General features: G+C 50.2%; 1 protein-coding gene and 1 pseudogene across 4 annotated transcripts; both read left to right on the plus strand.

Annotated features, from left to right (window-relative positions):
• The first annotated feature begins 6,097 nt into the window (after positions 1-6,097).
• Positions 6,098-18,232, plus strand: LOC138997077 (cell adhesion molecule CEACAM8-like). Of its 4 annotated transcripts, XM_070398499.1 has the most exons (10): positions 6,098-6,250; positions 7,396-7,755; positions 12,095-12,373; positions 12,800-13,054; positions 14,448-14,726; positions 15,673-15,793; positions 16,766-16,818; positions 17,151-17,182; positions 17,579-17,620; positions 17,861-18,232. In XM_070398499.1, the coding sequence occupies exons 1-10, from the start codon at positions 6,187-6,189 to the stop codon at positions 17,924-17,926; spliced, it is 1,551 nt and encodes a 516-aa protein (XP_070254600.1). In that variant the 5' UTR covers positions 6,098-6,186; the 3' UTR covers positions 17,927-18,232. The 4 variants fall into 4 exon arrangements, with proteins under 4 accessions (XP_070254600.1, XP_070254601.1, XP_070254602.1 ...); XM_070398500.1 differs by lacking the exon at positions 15,673-15,793; XM_070398501.1 differs by lacking the exon at positions 12,095-12,373.
• A 284-nt stretch (positions 18,233-18,516) lies between these two features.
• LOC138997294 (ribosome biogenesis protein NOP53 pseudogene) lies at positions 18,517-21,228 on the plus strand (annotated as a pseudogene).
• The last annotated feature ends 328 nt before the right edge of the window (positions 21,229-21,556 follow it).

Genomic DNA, 21,556 nt, shown 5'->3' on the forward strand with positions numbered 1-21,556 from the left:
TTAGCATATTACTCTTTTATTAGTATAGATACTGGCTCAGAAAAATTTCAGCCCTGTTCAGCTTTCCTGAGCAATAGAGCCTAGATTCAAAACAGTTGTCTTTGCCCTCTTTCATTCTACATTCTCTTTTACCCTCACCCGGCCTTCTGTTGGTAAGGACAATTTTAATATCAACACCAGCAGCTCATATTTTTTATTTCTATTGCTGGAGTAAGAGAAAGCCTAATATATTCCCAAGCTGAACAAGCTGAGTTTTCAATTATGGGCTTTCTAAACTCCCCAGTACTGTAATTCAGTCCTAACTTTCTAAACTCCTTTTATGGGTCTTCTCTAGTGTGCTTTGGGAATTTGGTTTCCCTCCTATTTTTTGCAATAGCACTGTTTTGGAGAATTATTTTGGCTTGCCTAGATCTCTATTTCAGGGTTTTGTTGGCTTTTTGAAAAATTGTCTTTCCTTTTGGTTTGAGTGGTTTGGTAGCAAAATAACATTTTTTTTAAAAAAAAGGGCAGAACTCAGCTGCAGCTATGAAAACTTTATTTTTTCCTACCTCGTCACTGAAAATTGGGGAGTTATTTTTAACCATATTATGTATGTGTGTCCAAAGAGTCAGCAGTGACTGTTTCTGGATTGTCAATGAGGATGCTTAATCTTAAAAAATGAAAATAATTTTAAAATTGCTTTATAAAAATATAATGAATTAGAAAAATAAAACCTGCATCACAGTTACTGATAAATTGAAAATGGTTTTCCTTTCAAGAATATTCCAGTGCATTATATTCATTTTACAATGATTTAAGAGTTCCTTCTATCAAGAAGCTAGCTACAATTTTTAAAATATTTTTTATTGTTGACAGTAGTACTGATGTCCCCCATTCTGCACCCTCCCCCCTTCCAATCAGCCCCCAACCCACAACAGGCCTTCACGCCATTATTGCCCGTGTCCATGGGCTATGCATATATGTTCCTTGGTTAATCTCTTCCGGTTGCCCCCTCTCCCTCCCCTCTGAGACCGGGTCCATGTATCCATGCCACTGCACCTATTTCGTTTGTCAGTAGGAATTATTACCCTGTATCCCTTCAAATCTGAAAAGCAAAAGCAGAGGAGGTTTCCGGGCACTCACCCAGATCCCATCACCTCCTACCAGCAGAAGGACAAGCTGACTCCTAAGCTCCCCTGGCCCTTAAGACAGAGATGTGTGCCCTGAGTGCTGTTCCTGAGCCCTGATATCCCTGCATCAACCAGCACTGATTTGCGGGTCTGGCCTGAGGCTGGAAGAGTCCAGCCCCTCTTTATGGTTCAATAGGGGCCTTCGGGCCTGTCCACAGACAGCGGGAAGCTCTGGAAACCGAATCACTGCATGGGAGCACCCACAGGGCTCTCAGCTCTCAGGGAAGCTCCTGGGTGCTCCCGGGTGCACCCTGAGACCACATGCCACCCACCATGATAGCATCTGCCAGTCCCCACAGGTGGTGGTTAACTCAGACCTGGAGGCCCTTTCCCATGAGGCAGCCCTGATCCCAGCACCTGCCTCTGACGTCTGGAGGATTACTGAGGCATATGGTTTGGTCACTTGTCACTTTGAGTGCCTGGACCTTGTGCCACAGAAGCCGTGCTGAGCAAGGAGGGAATCAGGAGTCTGAGGAGGAGGGAACCTGCAGTGAGAGCGGGAGGTGGAGCCAAGGCATTGGCATCTAAGATAACCCCTGGTGACAGATGGGAAGGTCCAATCCCTGTGCCAGGTAGACACTCTGAACAGAAGCCTCTTTCCAGTGACAATGTCAGTGAGGATGAGACAGAAGCCAGATCAATACCCAGCTCTGCTTGTCTGGACCCTCACACCATTAATTAAATGATGGAAACCACACAATTAAAGCCTGGAACCTGCCCTCTTATCCTACCACCTGTGACATCTGTGGTCAGAGCATGTTCCATGGAGACCAAGGCCTGGTTGTCAGCATAAGAGGAGGCCAGCAAGTGCCCTTGTTTATCTCAAACATGGAGGACAGGGGTCTCCTAACAGTAAGGGGTCAGACCCCCATTCATTCCTCCAAAATCACAGCCCTCCCCACCTCTACCTGGTGAGTGACAGCTCATCTCCCCAGGGTGGGTCTTGGTGACAGCCTGTGTCCTTCCTCTTCTCAGTGACACCTGACCTGGCACAAACTCTGAACTCTTGGCCCAGGGGGAATTCCTACCACAGGAGGAAGGAGCCCACCTTTACCTCAAAGGAAGTCAGGGAGCAAATCCCTGTGCCCAAAGGCCCTGATCTGTGGGGTCACCTGGCTGTGTCTCTGAAAACATCTCACCAGCCCATGATGTCCTGGGGAACTTCCCATGCAGGATGGGTCAGGAGAATCCAGTATCTAGGGTGCTTCCACCTCAGAAGGGCAGAGGGTCCCAGGGGGGCCTCCTCTCCCCTAAGAGAGGGACCGGACCCTCAGGGTCCCCTGGCAGAGTTTCCACGTGGAGCTGCTCCAGATCCTGGGCCCGTGGGGAGGCCTAGAACAGATGACAGTCAGGGACACAGGGGACTTGGATGCAGTGCCCAGTGCTGTGATGGGGACACACAGGGCATCCTGGGCATCAGAGCCCAGGCCAGCACCCTTTCCTGGAAGCCCCACAGGAGCCCTCACCAGGCCCTTCCTTGAAATCTCAGGGACAGGGAGCTCCTCCTGGGTGGGTAGTTCTCCTGACACTGGATCCAGAGTCCTCTGGACAACCACCACCCTCTCCTTGAGCTCACCCTGTCCTGGGTGAAGTCGGGCAACCTGGGGACCCACAGTGACTGGCCACTCAGCCTGGAGGTCTGAGTCCACTCCTGCCCAGGGCTCAGAGTCAGCATCCCTGATGCAGCCGCAGGTCCCCTTATGCCCTCCAGGGGCGACATTGGGACACACAGACAACAGGAAATTAACATAGGAAACTGGCTTTAATGAAGGAAATGGGAAAGGATCCTGATTTCCATATCACAGACCCTTCTGGGCCCCTCCCATGTGTCCACTTTGTCCCACAGTCTCCTTCTAAGAGACTAGGAGCACCTGCTCTCAGTGAGAGTGGGGACCTTGTGCAGCTCCCCACTCCCTGCCTTGTACCATCATGGGGAAGGCAGGGTGACCACAAGCAAGTTCCTCATGCAGAGTACAGAGGCTGCCCCAAGGGTCAGGGAGCACATGGACCGGCTTAGCCAACAGACACGGAGAGGGAAGATTTCCCTAAAATCATGGCCCTCAAGAGCCAGGGAGCTCACAGCCACATGACCTCCCCCCACAGTCCCCTCTTCTCACCACAGTCCCATCCTCCCAGGACACGCAGACACCACCCCGCCCCCCCCCCCCCCCCCCCACACACACACACACACTGAAAGTCCTACCAACACTCCTGGTCCTGGGACTCTGTCCCTGGGAGCCGAAAACAGGCTGGTGACACCCAAAGACAGAAGGTGGACCCCTCACCAGTCATCACTCAGGCGACCCCTTCTCACCCCCAGAGTCACCTCTGTGACCTTCCTGCTGGGAGGAAATCCAACCTTCCCAGCAGTTTGAGAACATGGGGAAGGTGTGGTGCCCAGCTGGGTTTCTGTGTCACACAAATAAATAATCCCCTGGGTGTGGGGATCCCTGGGGCTCTCTGTGTGGTGCTGACAGACCAATGGCCAGGACACAGCACAGGCCAAGGGTGGGGTTAAGTGGGTAGGTTGTCCTCTTAGGGAGCAGGGATCCCCATCATCCTTGCCATTGGAAGTGCTCTGCAGGCCTGTATGATCAGCATCTCCTGACAGCTTATTAGATGGAGTCTGTCGGTCCACCAAACACCTTGAGTCACAATCTGCATTTTTAGCAGGACCTGCAGACCCACCCTGTGCACAAGAGACGGGGAGGGGCTTCCCCATCCCCACATCACAGGGTCTCATTCTGGCTGGGCATTCACCTGGCTGGGCAGCTGCCAAAACAGCATTTCTAAGGTGTCACCTGGGCATTGAAATCTTTACAAAGTTCCATAGGTGATACCATACACAATGGGGTTGCATCCCTGTGACCAGAATTCCTGATGTCACCCCTGGCTTCTGCTCTGAAGATAAGAGCCAAGTCGGGATGAGAGAAGGTGTTGGGAGGCTACTGTGCACTCCACACAGAGCTCTGGGAGATGCCCTGGATACATACACCCCAAGCTTCTGCTTGTCCAAATGTGAGCGATGGAATGGCACCAGGTGTTAACCTGCAGAGTTAGGCCTTCAGTTCAGCAACCTCGGTACTTGAGTTCAGCTAAGTGAAGAATTCAGAGTCAAGAACTCAAATTATAAGAGAGTGTATTTAGAAAGTCACAGAGGTAGAAGTGAGCTGTAGAAGAAATGGGCTCAGGAAACCTGTTACAGTAGCAAAAGAAGGACCATTGGAGCTTAGGAGAAAGAAAACAAAGATAAGTGCCTTGAGGAAAGAAAGGGGTAGGGAAAGGCACAGGTGTGCTCCAGAGAGGAAGAGCTGAAATGCATCTTAATTCTTTTTTTTTTTTTGTGGGGGCGGGGAGGTGGAGGGGGGCTTTCTTTCACTTTATTAGTACCTATGAAATAAAAACAATTTATGAAAATATTTCCCTTCTCAAGATACAGAAACTACAATCTTTGCAAAAAATACACACCCATATTGTTACAATACATATCCTTGTATATACCTTGGACATCATAAAAGTATCTAAGAATCACACCCTATAAAAGTTGGGAGAAGAAACATTTTCTCCAACCTTGGTCATACATTGTGACATTCAAGTACTTAAACTACGTCGTTGAAATCAAATGTCTCCAGTTTCCAGGGCCAAAGGGATTTAACTTTCAAGGCCCCATAGGTTCTTTTCTTTGTGTAAGGTCAAGAACCAGGAGAGGGATCCCTGAGCGTTAACTTACCTTAGGTAGGTCAAGCAGTGGTTTACTTTCCATACTTTATCATGGAACTAAGGGGGTCGGAGGAAATATGGCCATGGAACCCATCTCGGGCAGGTCCCCTCACTAGCATTCTTATTTATGTAGTGTGGCTCCTACAAGAAGATTTTTAACCCTTGAGCTCTAAAACGCTGATTCTATACTAGTAATTATCTAAGATACTTGCAAAACCATGCTTTTGCAAGTCTAAACTCCTATATTGTGAATTAGGATAAAGTTATGAAAGTGTGACTCCCCTAAATAGACTTCATTTAGGATTTGTCAGGTGGGGAGCATTGGGAACAATCTGTAAACCAAAAATTCCCTCTTGGAACTATAGGAGAAGATCCTTTCTTGGTAAGGCATAAGCCTCAGAAGCCAAGTTTCTTCTTACTTTGGAAGAAGGTGCTACTTCTTGAGGGCAGTTATCTGGAGGTTTCAGGGGAGGATCCCAATAAAATATGTATCAGCTTTCCAGGTGTGTCCTTTAGGGTCAAAGGTCATTAGTCAATGCAGTAGATCCTGATGTCAGCTATGTCCTCACTCATATGGTTTTGCTGCTTTCCTGGGCCTGGAGCTGAAACACAACTGAGGCCTAGTTGTATTTGATGCCAGTCAGAACCTCATTGTCCTGGGGGCTTAATGCTGAAGGGCTATTCTTTGGTCCCCTTGTTCATTTCCCCTTAAGGGTATCTAACCCACATGGCTAACAACATGCCAGGGGAGAAAAGGTCAGGGGAGGGCCTGAACCACATGATCAGTGATATGAAAGGTCAGAGGGACTAAACTGCAAAACCAGGGTGTGCTCCCGGAGGAAAGGTTACCCAGAGGGCAAGGTCCCAGTCCAGTTTTTCACGTTGCCAGGTACCTGGGGCTTTCCACTCTGGTGACCTTCCCTACTGGCCTATTGTCCTACTCTGCTCAAGCCTAACTGCTTACTACACAAGCAAGGTGTGTGAGTGTGTGTGTGTGTGTGTGTGTGTGTACATGGGGAGGAGTCACTGCAGAAGAAGGCAGAAGCCTCAGCAGTTACAGGGAATGCAAACATAGAGGAAAGAAAAGGGGAGGAAGTAATAATGGGAGGGCAGGGAGGAACCTGGGTACAGAACCCGCCCCTGGCCCATGTGACCAGGGAAGTGATCTTGGCCCAGGAGGAGGCTCAGTGCACAGGGAGGAGGAACAGCACATCCCACCAATCAGGACAGCAGTGCTTGTGAGCATTTCTGGAATCCAAGCTCTTCCCACAGAGGGAGGGACAGAGCAGCAGACACCATGGAGTCCCTCTCAGCCCCTGCCCACAGAGGACTTGTCCCCTGGCAGGGGCTCCTGCTGGCTGGTGAGAGGGAACAACTACCTGGTGGTGGGTGGGAGGAGGAGAGGCACAGGCTAGCTGGGGACTCCTGGGGAACACAGGCTCTCAGAGAAAACAAGGGGTTGGGGCAGGCTTCTGTTTGGACTTGAGAGGAGCAGACAGGGGAGCAGAGTAGGATGGGGGAGGGGACCCGGCAACAGGAAAATGATGAGGAAACCATGAGGGGCAGGAAAACCTCAATGGCTGCTCATTTTCCAAGTTACTCATGACTGAGAATTGAATGCTGAAAACTTTTTAAAAAATATATTTGTATTGATTTCAGAGAGGAAGGGACAGGAGAGAGAGAGAGAGAGAGAGAGAGAGAGAGAGAGAGAGAGAGAAACATCAATGATGAGAGAGAATCACTGATTGACTGCCTCCTGCTTGCTCCCCACTGGGGATTGAGCCCACAACCCTGACATGTGGCCTTGACCGGAATTGAAACTGAGACCTTCAGTCCATAAGTTGATGCTCTATTCACTGAGCAAAACGGGTTAGGGCTGAAAACTTTTGATAATAACAATTTATGTGAGGAGATAGGAAATTTAACCAGAGGCACTAAACATTGTCCTTACCACCAAGCTCAGAAAAGGAGGAGGCCCAGGACCCTGCAACACTCACTCATTCACCACAGGTACTTACAGCCTGTTGGAGGCACTGGGGTGCAACAAGATCAGACAAGTCCCTGCCGCCATGAAGCTCATGTCCTATGGAGAGGAGGCAGACAAGAAAAGATCTAGATGTGATGTCAGGTACCCCCCAGTGCCATGCAGGAAACAGAGCAGAGACAGGTCAGAAAGTGAAGACACAGGTCTTTAGAGCAGATGATTAGCAAAGGTATCTCCTAAGGATACCCTTGAGTGTCAGCAGGGGTCTGAGGGCAGACACCTGGGTAACAGTATTCAAAACAGAGGAAATAAGGTCAGAGGTGCTGAAGTATAACTGGCCATGCTGCTGACCTTGACCACAGGACACACACACACACACACATGCACACACACACACACACACACACACACACACACACACCAAAGCTGAAAGATGAAGAGACCAGCTAAAGACCCAAAGCATCATCTCTCCTTCCCAATACATAGCTCCAAATCTTGATCAATTTTTCTCTTCCCTCCTAGCCTCACTCATAACCTTCTGGAGCCTGCCCACCACTGCCCAGCTCACTATTGAATCAGTGCCGCCCAATGCTGCCGAAGGGAAGGATGTACTTCTCCGTGTCCACAACCTGCCTGGGGATCTTAGAGGCTATACCTGGTACAAAGGGGAAAGACAGGACAGCGACCTTCGAATTGTATCATATGAAATAGACCCTCAAAAAATTACCCCTGGACCTGCATACAGTGATCGAGAGACAATATATCCCAATGGATCCCTGTTGTTCCAGAACGTCACCCTGAAGGACACAGGATACTACACCCTACTAGCCACAGGCAAGAATTATCAGAGCAAACCAGTAACTGGACAGCTCCGTGTATACCGTGAGTGATTGCTCTCTGACTTCTGGGTGTTGGGTGGGTGAATTCCATTTCACACACAGGACTGACAGCCCTGGACTCTGCCTCCATCCCCTTCTGCATCATGTCCCAGGTTGGTTTTGGGCATTTAGTGCAGGACACACACAGTGGAGACAAACTTCCTAAAATCAGAGTTCCCTTCCTGAATCCCAGCCCGGCAGACATTCTCCACAGAGAGAAGGCTGATGAGAATCACTCAGCAGAAGGAGACTCAGCAGAGTCTCAGTCCAGCCCCTGGCGCCCTCCCCATGACCATGACACTGAGAAAACCCTGCACACCTTGGTCACACCCTGGCCTGAGGGGACCCTGGAATCCTCACAGAGAAGCTCAGCCTGGGAACCCCACACACACCCCTGTCCCAGGGCTCCTGACTTCACGGAACCTGGGGAGCCTGTGTCAGGTTGGGTTTGACCTCCTGGAAGGGCTGGGTGGGAGCAGTGGCTCTACTCCTGCTCACCAGCCAGGGCTAAGCCCCAAGAGCCACATCAGGACAGGAACAAAGCCTAGTACTTCACCTAAGGCTGTATCAGGAGAGCACAGGTAGACACAATACCCCGTATCATTAGCTAACTCTTCCGAGGGACTTAGGAGACTCTGGAGTGAGGTCAGGTCTCCAGGAAGGAACAGAGGAGAGAAGATGCTCCTGACAGCTCCTCGTCCACCAGGGGTCAGCCCAGGAATTCTCTCATGGAGGCAAATAATGGTAGTGGCCATTTAAGTCAGTGTCTCCTCTATACTGGGCTTGAGGTCAAGTATTCATGAATGTTTTAAGGTCAATTCACAGACAACACGGTAATTGAGAGTCCATTTACCATTTCTTTTGTTTTTATTCAGGGGAAACGGAGGCACAGTGTGATACAGGCACTGAATCAGGCTCCACAGACACAGCAAGGTCCTTGTACAGCCACAGCCCCATCCTCTCCTCCCCCACGAGGGTCTTAGGTGTCTGTGGACCCTGAGACCAGCCATTGGTTCAGTGCTTGTTCTTAGCAGTCCCCAGCTCAAGGTAGATTTTCTGGTCTGGTGATTAAGCAAATGGAGAATTAAGTTTTACTCTAGAATCAAATTACCTACAAAAACATTCAGAGTCACTGCTGGGAATGCCCAGGCCTTCCCCTCAGGTTACAGATCCACACCTCCCTGCACTGGACTTGAAACCACTTATTTGTTTCCTGATGTGTTGGCATCACTCCCACTAGCTATGAAGGAAAGGACTTTGCCTTCTCACTCTCCACCCTACACCTGCTACCAGATCAGGGACCAGTACTCACTTGCTCTTTCATGAAGGAGGGAAGGAATGATGGTGAATGCTGACAGAATGAATGAATGAATGAATGATGCATAATCGCTAGAGAGACTAGAACCTGGATGCAGAGTCCCAAAAGGTTTTAGCCACACCTGTTCCCTGTCTCTACAAGAGCTGAGAGCAATGTCCATCCCTCTGACCACCTGTCCCTGAAGCCCCCTCAGGAACCAAGTCCCTTGGTGACTGTGGGGCTGTTCCACTGTGGGAAGGTTTTCCAGGCTGCACTGCTCCTGCCCTGGGGCAGCTGTGGGCTCTTGGTCCCTGGGGTCTTTGAAGTCACCTGTGACCCCCACTGCTCACCAAGGACATTCTGCCTCTATCTACTCATTCCATGTCCCTTATCTGCCTCCTCCTTCACTCCAGACACACTGCCCTGCTCTGCTCTGCTTACACCTGAGCACTCTCCCCAGATTGTCCAGCTAACACCTGTGTCCAGGCCCACCCTCCCAGGCAATAGGAAAAGACACAGAAATCAGTGGGAGCAGCAGCTCAAACTCCATCAAGAGGCAGTTTCTCAGGTCACCAGGAGAAAGAGCTTCTTCTTGGCCCCCATCCAGAGCTCCTTCCTCCCCTGAGGCCAACAATAGGAACAGGCCACATTACATGGGCATGTAAACCATTGACCTACTCTCTACATGACTCAATCAGGGAGTCAAAGGCAGAAGGACAGGTCTCGTTCCTCAAAGCTCACAGGCTCCCTTCACCCCTGACTAGTGATTCACACCCTTGTCTTGGTGTGAGGCCCCATTCCCCCCAGTGGCTCCTGAGACCTTCCCAGGGTGGGCCTGGTGACCCTGCATCATCTGACTGGTTCACTGACTATTTCACACACGTGTGTCATTATGATGACACCTTGACCACAGGGTGGGATCCTCTCAGACTGAGATCCACCAGCCACTCTCCTTTCTCTCAGATGCTGCCCAATTTGAATGAATTTGATTGAACGCCAGTTGTTTCATGAGTTAGAAAGACAAGGAAGAGCACATGCCACATGCCCGTGTGGGGGCTCCTCCCCATCTGCCTGACTGACCATAGAAACAGGGAGGGACCTTCTCCCTAACTTTACTAACATGGCACATGTCCTTTCTCCCAATTTGGTGTCATCCCTCCCTTTATACAGCAGAGACACCTGGACTCACCCTCCCTCCATCTCCGTCACTTCTGTTCTCTTAGCAGAACTCAGCTTCTCTCTATCCCAGGGAGTCCTTGATTTCAAACCCACTGTGGCATCTCCCTTTGGTCACAGTGTGATCTGGTTGGACAGCAAAACTTGGTCTATGACCTTTGTGCTCTCTAGACAGAAATTCCTCCAAAATTGGGCATTAGAACTTTGGGGCATGAATAATGATTTTCACATATTCTTTCACAATTTAACTCAAAATCTATCTCATAACTGCCAAACACAAATGGACCATGAGGGCCATATTTTCAGCAAGTTCATGTTCCCGCTCATTCCCCAAATCTTTTTTCTGTACTTGCTATTGTCTGAGTGTTGAGGAAGGATCCCTACCTTCTGCCCTGGCAGAAAGGACATTACAGACCAAGGGCAGAGATCCTGGTTCTGCTGCCACCGCCAGCCAGCTCCTGCCATCCCTCACTCTTTTCTAAATCATTCCTAGACTCTGCTCTGCCCTTTCTGGGGTCACTGTCTCATGTCAGACACCAGTGAACACCTGGGCAGATGGCCACACCTCGTGGTCCTGCAGCCTGGGTACTAAACTCACTGTCAGACTTGCTTCTGGTCTCCATGTACTATATCTGCTCAGACACCCAGTTCCATGCCACACTGCCCAGTCTTCTCTGGGTTTAAGGACTATGGGGTCCCCATCATTACTCATCTCTAGGATAACTCTGGACTGTGAGACTTCAGTGGAAACACATCTCGACCCGGCAATGTAGGTCTGTGCAGCTGGAGGGGACTCAGCACCTGCACATCCAGGTGAGACCCAAGGTCAGCTAGACCAGTGGTCAGCAAATCGCGACTCGCGAGACACATGCGGCTCTTTGGCCCCTTGAGTGTGGCTCTTCCACAAAATACCACGTGCCGGCACGCACGCACAGTGCAAAGTTGACTTAAAACTTTAAGTAAAGTTTATTAAGTTAATTTTAGGGAACGTTGTGGAGTGAAAGAAGATGTAGTGTCGAGGATTGAGAAAGGTATGTGAGATGGTTTGGACATATAGAGAGGATGAACGAAAAGAGATAGACAAAATAAGTATACAAGACCAGTGTGGATGGAAGAGTTGGAAGGGGTCGACCTCAGTGAACATACCTCAATCAGATTGAGGATGTTTTTAGCAAAGGCCAGCTTAGGAGAATCCTAATTAAGTTAATAACAATGTACCTACCTATATAGTTTAAGTTTAAAAAATTTGGCTCTCAAAAGAAATTTCAATCGTTGTACTGTTGATATTTGGCTCTATTGACTAATGAGTTTGCCGACCACTGGGTTAGACAGTCAGCTGGTCAGTGAGGAACCAGGGCAGGTGCCAGGTGGTCTCTGACTCCCAGTCCTGTGTCTCTCTGTGATCAAACCCTGATCGTTATCTGACACCTGAGAAAGTCTGTGCTTTTTCTCCCAGACATAGAGCAGGTGGCCTTGCAATCTCTGAGCGCTCAGCTCCTCATGCATTTGTTTGTCTTGTGATGCAAAGAGCTGCCTTATTTCTTTAAGAGCTCAAGTTAGCGCCGAAACCGGTTTGGCTCAGTGGATAGAGCATCGGCCTGCAGACTGAAAGGTCCCAGGTTCGATTCCGGTCAAGGGCATGTACCTGGGTTGTGGGCACATCCCATGTAGGAGATGTGCAGGAGGCAGCTGATCGATGTTTCTCTCTCATCGATGTTTCTAACTCTCTATCTCTCTCTCTTCCTCTCTGTAAAAAATCAATAAAATATATTTTTTTAAAAAAGAACTCAAGTTAGCTAGAGGCACCAATTCTGATTGCAGAAGCATTTGGAGGACTCAATGGGCAATGTTCTCTCTGTTATCTGCACAGTGGAGTTACCCAAACCCAGCATCACAACCAACAACTCTAACCCTGAAGAGCACAAGGACCCTGTTGTGTTAAGGTGTGAACCTCAGACTCAGGACACCACCTACCTGTGGTTGATCAACAGTCAGAGTCTCCCGGCCAGTGTCAGGCTGCAGCTGTCCAAGGACAACAGGACTCTCACTTTACTCCCTGTCACAAGGAAAGACACAGGACACTATGTGTGTGAAACCCGGAACCCCGTGAGTGTCAGCCGCAGTGATCCACTCACCCTGAATGTTCTCTGTGAGTAACTTCAGTCCCTGCCTGGGCCAGGCTACCCACCAAATCCACACTGCCAGAGGCCAGGCTACATCCCTCCCTCCCAGGTCCATGTACACTCACCGCACTCTGAACACCCAGGGTTACCATAACTTCCTATCCCAGGCACATATGGGCAGGCTCGGCCTTGAGCCAAGACGGAGAAGGGATAGGATACTCCTATTTAGAGAGGCTCAAGGTTAACAAGTTTTCATGGGACAAACAGGTTAATGTCTCTGACTCAGGGTCAGTGAACACAGGGGGCTATGGTGGGAGGGGCTATTGGTGGGACTTTTTAAAAACAGGCTGTGACTCAGTTAGAGGGAGGGTGTGGCCCTTACACAGACCAAGAGCATCCCCTTCCTTCTGATTACATCATTCTTCAATCAGAATTCATTATCTTTGCTCCAGATGGCCCAGACGCCCCCATCATTTTCCCCTCAGACTCCCATTACCTACGTGGGACAAACCTCAACCTCTCCTGCCAGGCAGCCTCTCACCCGCCTGCACAGTATTCTTGGCTTATCAATGGGAGTTCCCAGCACCCCACACAGGAGCTCTTTATCCCCAAAATCACTGCACATGACAGTGGATCCTATACCTGCCTCGCCCACAACTCTGTCACTGGCCTCAATAGGACTACGGTCAAGACTATCACAGTCTCTGGTAAGTGCCTCCTGGACCATTGGCACCAGGCTGTGGGGTGCAGGTCTGTCTGGTTTTCAGAACAGAGCCTAGAGGCTTTTGTCTCCCACGCAGTGGCCATGGACACAAGCAAATCACAAAATCTTCCCCTGAACCCTCCCACTACACCTCTGTAGACTCTCCTCCCTTGCTATTCTAATCTCTCATGGCAGAGCTGGGGTCCAGCCTAGGAACGTGAGGATGGGGTTTTCTCAGCCCCAGAAAGAGTCAAGTGGTGGATGGAGGGAGCTTCCCACTGGGGAAAACAAGGGTCCTTAAGGTCAAGTTGCTTCTTCTGTCACTAACACTTTCCTTCTGTCACCTCTTGTCTGCTACCTGCTCCATGTGCTACAAGGAACATACAAGGCTTTGAACAAGCTCACCTCTTTTGCCCCAAACTAAAGGAGGAAACCACCTCTGAGGAGGGGTGAGCAGGACAGACCCCTGCTCTCTGCTGTGCTCCAGGCTCACCTGGTGACTGGCTGCTCTGTGCCGTCTGTGGTGGGACAGGGATTTGTGGTGAAGGTGCATGGGCGGCCTGTCCTCTGACTGGCCAAATCCTGTCACCCATCGACACCATGGCCTCCATCAGACCATGTTGCATGGAAATGGGGATAGAGTGAGCCACAAGGGAGACCCCTCTGAGATGTGTCCTGGCTCTGAAGTCACCAGGTGTACAACACTGTGCGACACGAGCCTATGTGACATTCCTATAGAGAGCAGTGAATGGTGGTGCTTACTTCTCAAGTAGGTAGGTTCCTGGGACAATAAGAGCAGTGCCACAAAGTGTGTACTTTACTGGGTAAGCTAAGAGTACCAGCCTGATGTTAAAACTGACTACTTCTCTCTAGGAATTTCCTTCTTTGTGATATTCAATACACAGGCCAGGTAGTGAAAGTCCTATTCAGACTGAGAAATCCTTTATATTGAAACTTCTCCCAGTCCTAAGGTCATGAAGACTGGCTGGGCTATATTCTCTAATAAATTATTTAACAAAAGGGAAGTGCCTTCACCATACCAGAGAGGGGGTGTGATTATTTAAAAAGTCACAGACAACTATGGAAAGAGTCACACAAAAGTCAATGGGTGGAAAATGCCAGCTGATGATGAAGATGCTGGACATCGGGGGTCTACGGCCCCCGATGCTAATACGTCAGATGTCCAGGGAGAGAGCTCAGGGGTCATCCTGAGGTGATCTGGAGGGATGAGGGAGGTAAGCCCTCTCCTTACAGACTGTCACCTGAACAAAGGTCTTCACCCTGCAGAGGTCAGAGTCCTCCTCTGGTGACCTTTACAGAGATCACTGTGGCCTGTGATTGGCTGACATCTCTGAGGAAGGAGCCCACTCTCAGTTACCTCCTTTATTTATCCACAGAGCCAGTGGGGAAGCCCTCCATCCGAGCCAGCAATGCCACAGTCACAGAGCATAAGGATACCGTGGTCCTGACCTGCCTCACCAATGACACTGGGATCTCCATCCGGTGGATTTTCAAGAACCAGAGACTCCTGCTCACGGACAGGATGAAGCTGTCCCAGGGCAACAGCACCCTCACCATAGACCCCGTCAGGAGGGAGGACGCTGGGGATTATCAGTGTGAGGTCTTCAACCTGGTCAGTTCCAGCAAAGGTGACCCTTTCAGGCTAGATGTGCAATGTGAGTGACCCTCAACCTCTCCCACTTGCTCTTTGTAAATTTCATGGGTAGGGGGGTGAGATGGAAGAAAGCCTTGAGGAGGTGGGAGCCTCCTTCAGAGCCTATAGAGCACATGGGTACGGACCCCAGTATTAGACTAATCTCATCATTGTCTCGGTTCTATGAGTATAAACTGTCTGACCACGGGGAAGGCTCTCACCCACCTGAGCCTCAGTTTCCTCATCTCTAAACTGGAATAATACAGCTGGACCTAAACACCATAGTTAGGCTATTTCTTGTGAGGTTAAGGAGAATAAAGCCCTCAGACAGGGTCATGCTCAGTCAGGACTCAGTCAATGTACCTATTATTATCGTTATTTTTATAAACTCTGTTATCAGTAGCTGTAAGTCAAGCAGAACTCAGTGAAAATGCCGTTTATCACTCACCAGTACTGTGACCTCCAGCCATTTATTAAGCACCTCCCATCCCTGATTCTGTGTGTGCTCAGGAGGGGTGACACCCCAATCCCTCCTGGGGGTGGAAGGATCAGATGACATGAAGGTAGAGTATTTCCCACCCTGCGGGACCATTGAAAACACTCATCAGCACTGAGTTGACAGGTAAGGTGCCTGCTAAGATTGTCCATAGTGATGGAAAAGAAGAAACAGGGGTAAGAGACAGAATATGTGAGGGAAAGAGGAGTTAAGAGGAAAATTACCAGGACATCTGAATGATGGGTGTGAGAGTACACGCAAAATTAGAGCAAATGGAAGGTTTCAAATGTGCAAACCAGAGAATGATGCAACCGCCAGAAGTGGGATGTCAGGAGGACTGACACTCCCAAACCGCACAGACCAGGTGGCAATTCCTTCCTCCCCCTGACAGGCCTCCCCCTGCAAGGCCCCTCCTGGTTTCCCCTGCGTTGACTTGGACCTTCACCCCGCCCTGTCTCCCTTCTCCTTTCAGCAGAACAAAATGACATGGGCTACTCTGTGGGGACCATCGTTGGCAGCGTGATCGGGGTCCTCGTCGTGTTGGCTCTGGGGGCCTTGATGGGCTATTTCCTGTACCTCAGGAGGACTAGGAGGTACCGTGGCATTTCCTTCACCCTCACCCTAATCCTGCCCCCTGACCCAGGCTGACCCCCAGGGGAGCCTAGGCCAGGAGGACAAAGACCCCTTCCTCAGAGGGTTCTGGGCCGGCTCCGTGTGGCCTCCAGCTTCCCCATGGAGGCCCCTAACTCCCTCCACCCAGTGCCTCCCTCACCAGCTGCTGACCAGGGTGGTTTCCTCAACAACTTCCTCACCTATAAATGAGGCACGATTAAGGAACTGTGCCCTCAGGACTGTCCTGGTTCTCTCCACAAACCTGCAGTGGTGCCGACAGGTAGTAAGTGCTCAGTAAGGCACCTCCTGTTGCTTATCTAAGTCCACCCTCCCAGGTGAGGGGATGGGCTGCCCCAGGGTCTGAAAGTCATCCTGGCCAAGGCCACACAGCTGAGGGTGGAAAAGCCTGGACAGACTGGGTGAGTCAAATGCCCACATGAAGCCAGTTTGGTAACCACAATCCTGATCTGTGAGATGGGAGGCCTGGCCTGGACAGGACAGCAGAGCCTATGGTGTGGTTTTTGCCTCTAGTTCAGGTGGATGGAGACAGGACAGCCCACTGTCACAGTGTATCTCTGTAGGCCTGAGAGGCAGGTCTGCCCACAGCAGGCACCACACTCATCAAGATGCTACATGAGGCTGGCACTGCTGCCCCCTGCAGCCTTGTCCTTTCCACTAAGTCAGACCCTCAGGGTGGATTCCTGTCCTTGGTCCTCAGTCCCTTCCCTGGTAACTCCTCCCAGACCCCCATCTGCCTGTGGGTCCTTCCCCTGTTGGCCCAAGTCAACTGTGGATCCTTAACACCTTGCCTCAGTTCCTCACTCCTGGGCCCGTCCCCCCTAAACATTGGAGAGAGGCCTCCACCCTCTGCTGAGAAAGGAGACCCTCCTTGCCCCCTGTTGTGACACCAAAGCTCCCCTGTACCCCTCACAAGTAAGTCTGACCTTTCCCAGGGCCAGTGACCAGCATGGCCTCCGAGAGCACCCACCTCCAGAAGCTACCCCTGGTGAGTGTCTGTTTACCCTGGATCCCCTGGGCCTGCCCCACAGTGTCCACCCCTGGCCTGGTCCCTCAGACTCTGACCCTTCCCTGGCCTTCAAGAGGGATTCTCATCACCACTTTGCACAGGGGACCCCTACTCGCCAGTCAACCTGACCTGTAGGTTGTGTCATGTGTCACCACCTCTCCCTCACTGGACCCTGAAATGGCCAGAGGGTCTTGCCCTGAGAGATGACCTTTGATCCCTGACTCTTGGGAGCTAAAGAACCACCCTCTCCTGGGAGAACAGGCCAAAGCTTCCTCCCCTCTGGGTGCTAACACCTCTGTCTCTGCTCCTAGGCCAGGGTCCCTCTGGAACCTCTGCCTTCCCGGTAAGTCCATCCCCTCCCTGTTCCCTCACCCAGGGCCTCAGTGACTCATGCTCAGGGCAGGGGAACCATCCAACCTCTCAACACAGCACAGACCCCTTCCCCAGAACAGACAGCACTAGGGGAGCCCCGCCCTGGCCTAGTAGGGCCTCACATCAGGGGTGGACAGGGCAGGGATGGAGTCTGAGGGGATCCCTGGAGTCCAGTATGGAGCAGAATGGGCACTGGGAACACCAGTCAGGGGTCCAAGACTAACAAGGGTGAGGGGATGCACTGTGGGCTGAAATTGGGGTGCTGGGCTACAGGTGTGAAGATAGCTGCTCAGGAAGCAGATCTGTCAGTCCTGCAGAGAAAATCCTCCCTCCCCATCCTCTGATGCCCTCTCTCCCTCCTGCACAGGGCCCCCTACCTGACCCCAAGACAACAGGCCCCATCTACGAGGTGAGTTTGGGTTATGAACATTCTGTCCTGCAGGTCCCAGGGGCCCCAGGATCTGCCCCCAGCCCAGCCTGGCTGTGCTTCCAGGCTCAGGAAAGGGCAGAAAAAAGTGATAACAGAGGGTGGAGGAGAAGGTGCCCAGGGACAGACACCCCAGCACAGTCAGCCCCCATGGCGCCTGTGAAACACGGCACGTGTTCTGAGGAGGCTGCGGTGCTCAGAGATCTCTCCTTTCTTTCACAGGAATTACTCAACCCAAACACAGAGGTGTACTGCCGGATCATCCCCAGAGCAGACGTGGCTTCTTAGTTCCTCCAGGACCTGAGACCCAGACCCTGTGGATGTGGCCTGCACCAGAGAACCAGCTCTGAGCATCATGCTAAGTGAAACAAGCTAGTGGGAGAAAGATAAATATCACATGATCTCACTCATTTGTGGAATATTATGAACAATATAAACTGATGAACAAAAACAGAGCCAGAGAGGGAAAATATTTTGGAATATAATAGTAGTAATCCTGTTATTGGCATATTTTTATTATTTCCTACAATGTTTGTGATATCATACTATATTATACAGTTTTGATAATATTATTATACTTAAAATCCTATTTTCTTGAAATATTAATGTTTATTGCATGTAATGTTATATTAAGGTCATTTTTCTTGAATAATTTATGTTTATTGCATTTAATATTATTATATTTAAAATAGTTTCTCTTGAGATAAAAAAAATTTTTTTAAATGCTCTAAGAAATTGCTGAGAAAAAACAGAGAGAGAAGCCTAGCCATACAAAATTAAAATGGTTATAAATAAGTACCTCTCATTCATAACCCTAAATGTAAATGGATTAAATACTCCAATCAAAAGGTGTAGCGTAGTTGAATGGATACAAAAATATGGCCCAACTGTATGCTGTCTACAAGAGACTCACCTCAAAACAAAAGACAGCTTTTAACAAGGCGGTGGGAAGCAGTGGTGCGATTCCAGCTTCCTGGGGCTGCTGCCCACTTTGGTGGACCCGGCGCTGAAGCGGCGGTGGCGGTGGCAGCCCGAGAAATAAGAAGTGGGTCTGGTGGCGACTTGCTCAGGAGCCCCTGGGGCTGGAAGTCGATCCATTCCTAGAGGACCTGCGGCTACAGGAGCACACTAGCAGTGGCTGGGTATCAGAGCCCACCCCTCCCTGCCCCTCACCCCCATGCTAAACTCTTCTTCATGGATTCTGGCCCCAAGGACAGAGAGCGTGGCAGGAAGAGGACCAAAGGCAGAAGAGGCCACTGCTCCTCCAGAAACCTCTGCAGGTGGACCTCATGTTAGAGAGCACATGCAAGACCCCTGCCCCGAAAGACATCCTCTCCCACCAGGTCCCCAACGCCAAGAAGCTCAAGCGGAAGGAGCAGCTATGGGAGAGGCTGGCCAAGCAGGGCGAGCTGCCCTGAGAGGTACACAGGGCGCAGGCCCCTCTCCACAGCCCTCCTGCGGCCAAAGCCAGGCCCGGGCCCCAGAGCACTGCGGAGCAGCCCTTCTACGACCTCTGGACCACAGACAACCTTCTGGAGCGGCCGCTGCATCTGCACACCACACCGTTCCAGGTGCCTGCTGTGGAGGTGACACCCTCCAGAGCCTCCTACAACCCGTCCTTTGAGGACCACCAGACGCTGCTCTGGGAAGCCCACGAGGTCGAGCTGCAGCTGCAGAGGGAGGCAGAGAAGCTGGAGCTGCAGCTGGCCCTGCCCCACGCTGAGCAGGCGGCCACCCAGGAGTCTACCTTTGAGGAGATGTGCCAGGAGCTGCTGGAAGAGTCAGATGGGGAGGGGGAGCCAGGCGAGGTATCCACAAATCAGCCAGGGCCAGAGGCCCGAGGGGGCTGGAGACCAGGCCAGAGATGATGAGTTTGGAGGAGCCAAGGCTACCACACTTTCCCGCCTGGCTGCTGTGGAGAAGAAGACAGTGCAGCAGCGTCGGCGGAAAAAGGCCGTCGAGATGCTGCGGGTACAGCCGGCCACGGTGCGGGCAGCTCGGCTGCGGAACCAGGAGCTCTTCAGGCTGCTCGGGATCAAGGCCCAGGTGGCACAGCAGCTGGCCGAGGCTGACAAGCCCCGCAGGCTGGGGCGGCTCAAGTACCAGGCCCCCAGACATCGACGTGCAGCTCCACTCGGAGCTGACCGACTCTCTCCCGACCCTGAAACCTGAGGGCAACATCCTATGTGACCGGTTCAAGAGCTTCCAGACGACAAATATGATCGAGCCCCGGGAGAGAGCCAAGTTCAAGTGCAAGTACAAAGTGAAGCTTGTGGAGAAGCGGGCATTCAGGATCTCCAGTTGTAGCTGATGCTGAATGCGTAGCCTCATCCCTCAATAAAGCACCTTCGGACCAAAACAAAAACAAACAAACACACACACACACACACACACACACACACACACACACACACAAGACACAAAAGGAACACACAGGATGAAAGTGAAGGGATGGAAAATTTTTTCCATGCAAATAGAAAAGAAAAAAAAAGCTGGAGGAACAATACTCATATCTAACAAAATAGACTTCAAAATGAAGGCCATCACAAGAGTCAACAAAGGTCACTACATAATACTAAAGAGATTGATCCAACAAGAGTATATAACCCTGGTAAACATATATGCACCCAATATAGGTGTACCTCAATATATAACAAATCTTCTAAAGGACTTTAACGGAGAGATTGACAACAATACAGCCATATTAGAAGACTTTAACACCCCCTCAAACTTCACTGGACAGATCTTCCAGACAAAAACTTAACAAGAAAACAGAGACTCTCAAGGGCACACAGGATCAGATGGATTTAACAGACATTTACAGAACATTTTACCCCAACGAAGCAGAATATACATTCTTCTCAACTGCACATGGAACATTCACAAAAATAGAACATATGTTAGGGCACAAAACAAGTCTCTACAAGTTCAAGAAGACTGAAATCATATCAAGCATTTCTCAGATCACAGTAAAATGAAATTAGACATCAACTACAGTAAAACACCCCAAAACATTCAAACACCTGGAAGCTAAATAGCATGTTATTAAACACTGAATGGGTTACCAACGAGATCAAGAAAGAACTCAAAAACTTCCTGGAAACAAATGAAAATGAACACACAACAACCCAAAATCTCTTGGACACAGCAAAAGCAGTCCTGAGAGGGAAGTTCATAGCACTACAGGCATACCTCAAAAAAACAAAAAACAAAAAAACCAGTAATAAACTATTTAAGCCTAAAACTTAAAGAACTAGAAAGAGAACAACAAGAACAGCCCAGAGAAAGTAGAAGGAAGGAATTAATAAACAGTAGAACAGAAATATATACCATAAAGACTAAACACAATACCAAAAAATCAATGAAACAAAGAGCTGGTTCTTTGAAAGGATAAACAAAATTGATAAACAATTAGCCGTACTCTTCAAGAAATGAAGAGAGAGGACCCATATATTGAGTTACAATTACCTTCTTATTTTTCTCCAAGAAAATACCCATGAACTCTCTGTTAAATTCCCAAAGCACACACTGCCAGCATTTAAATTAGCAGGAAATTCTGTCATTTCCTTGGTGTCTTCCCCCCAGCACCCTCCCCCACAGGTCCACTTGCAGACACACAGGGTGATAACAATTGTCCCTGCATCTCTCCTTTGTTCAGCTGCTGCCACCTCCTGGCAGGTGATGGTAATCAGGACATGGAGCCTGAGAGCCTGGCCCCACAGCTGACCAGGAAGGAAGGACTGGGCCTCCATACTGGTGAGGTCAGGGGCAGTAATGACCATTCTACAGCGCTGGGGGGGACTGGGTAGTTGGGCAGACAGAGCTCCTCGAGTGTAAAGGGGGAAAAGAGTTGATGTAGGACTGAGTGGGGAAGGACTGAGGCCTCAGCTGGGAGCACGGAAGGGGAGGTAATGGAAT

The sequence above is a fragment of the Myotis yumanensis genome, unplaced genomic scaffold (assembly GCF_028538775.1).
Source record: "Myotis yumanensis isolate MYYU_CA2020_CCGP unplaced genomic scaffold, mMyoYum1.0.hap1 SCAF_18, whole genome shotgun sequence".
In the NCBI taxonomy this organism is placed as follows: Eukaryota; Metazoa; Chordata; class Mammalia; order Chiroptera; family Vespertilionidae; genus Myotis; species Myotis yumanensis.

Bases quoted from the DNA above. Each gene is read 5' to 3' on its own strand.
- LOC138997077 (XM_070398499.1), top strand. From the start codon at position 6,187: ATGGAGTCCCTCTCAGCCCCTGCCCACAGAGGACTTGTCCCCTGGCAG. The intron at 7,756-12,094 runs GTGAGTGATTGC...TTATCTGCACAG, and splicing joins TGGACAGCTCCGTGTATACC to TGGAGTTACCCAAACCCAGC. The intron at 14,727-15,672 runs GTGAGTGACCCT...TTCTCCTTTCAG, and splicing joins TTTCAGGCTAGATGTGCAAT to CAGAACAAAATGACATGGGC.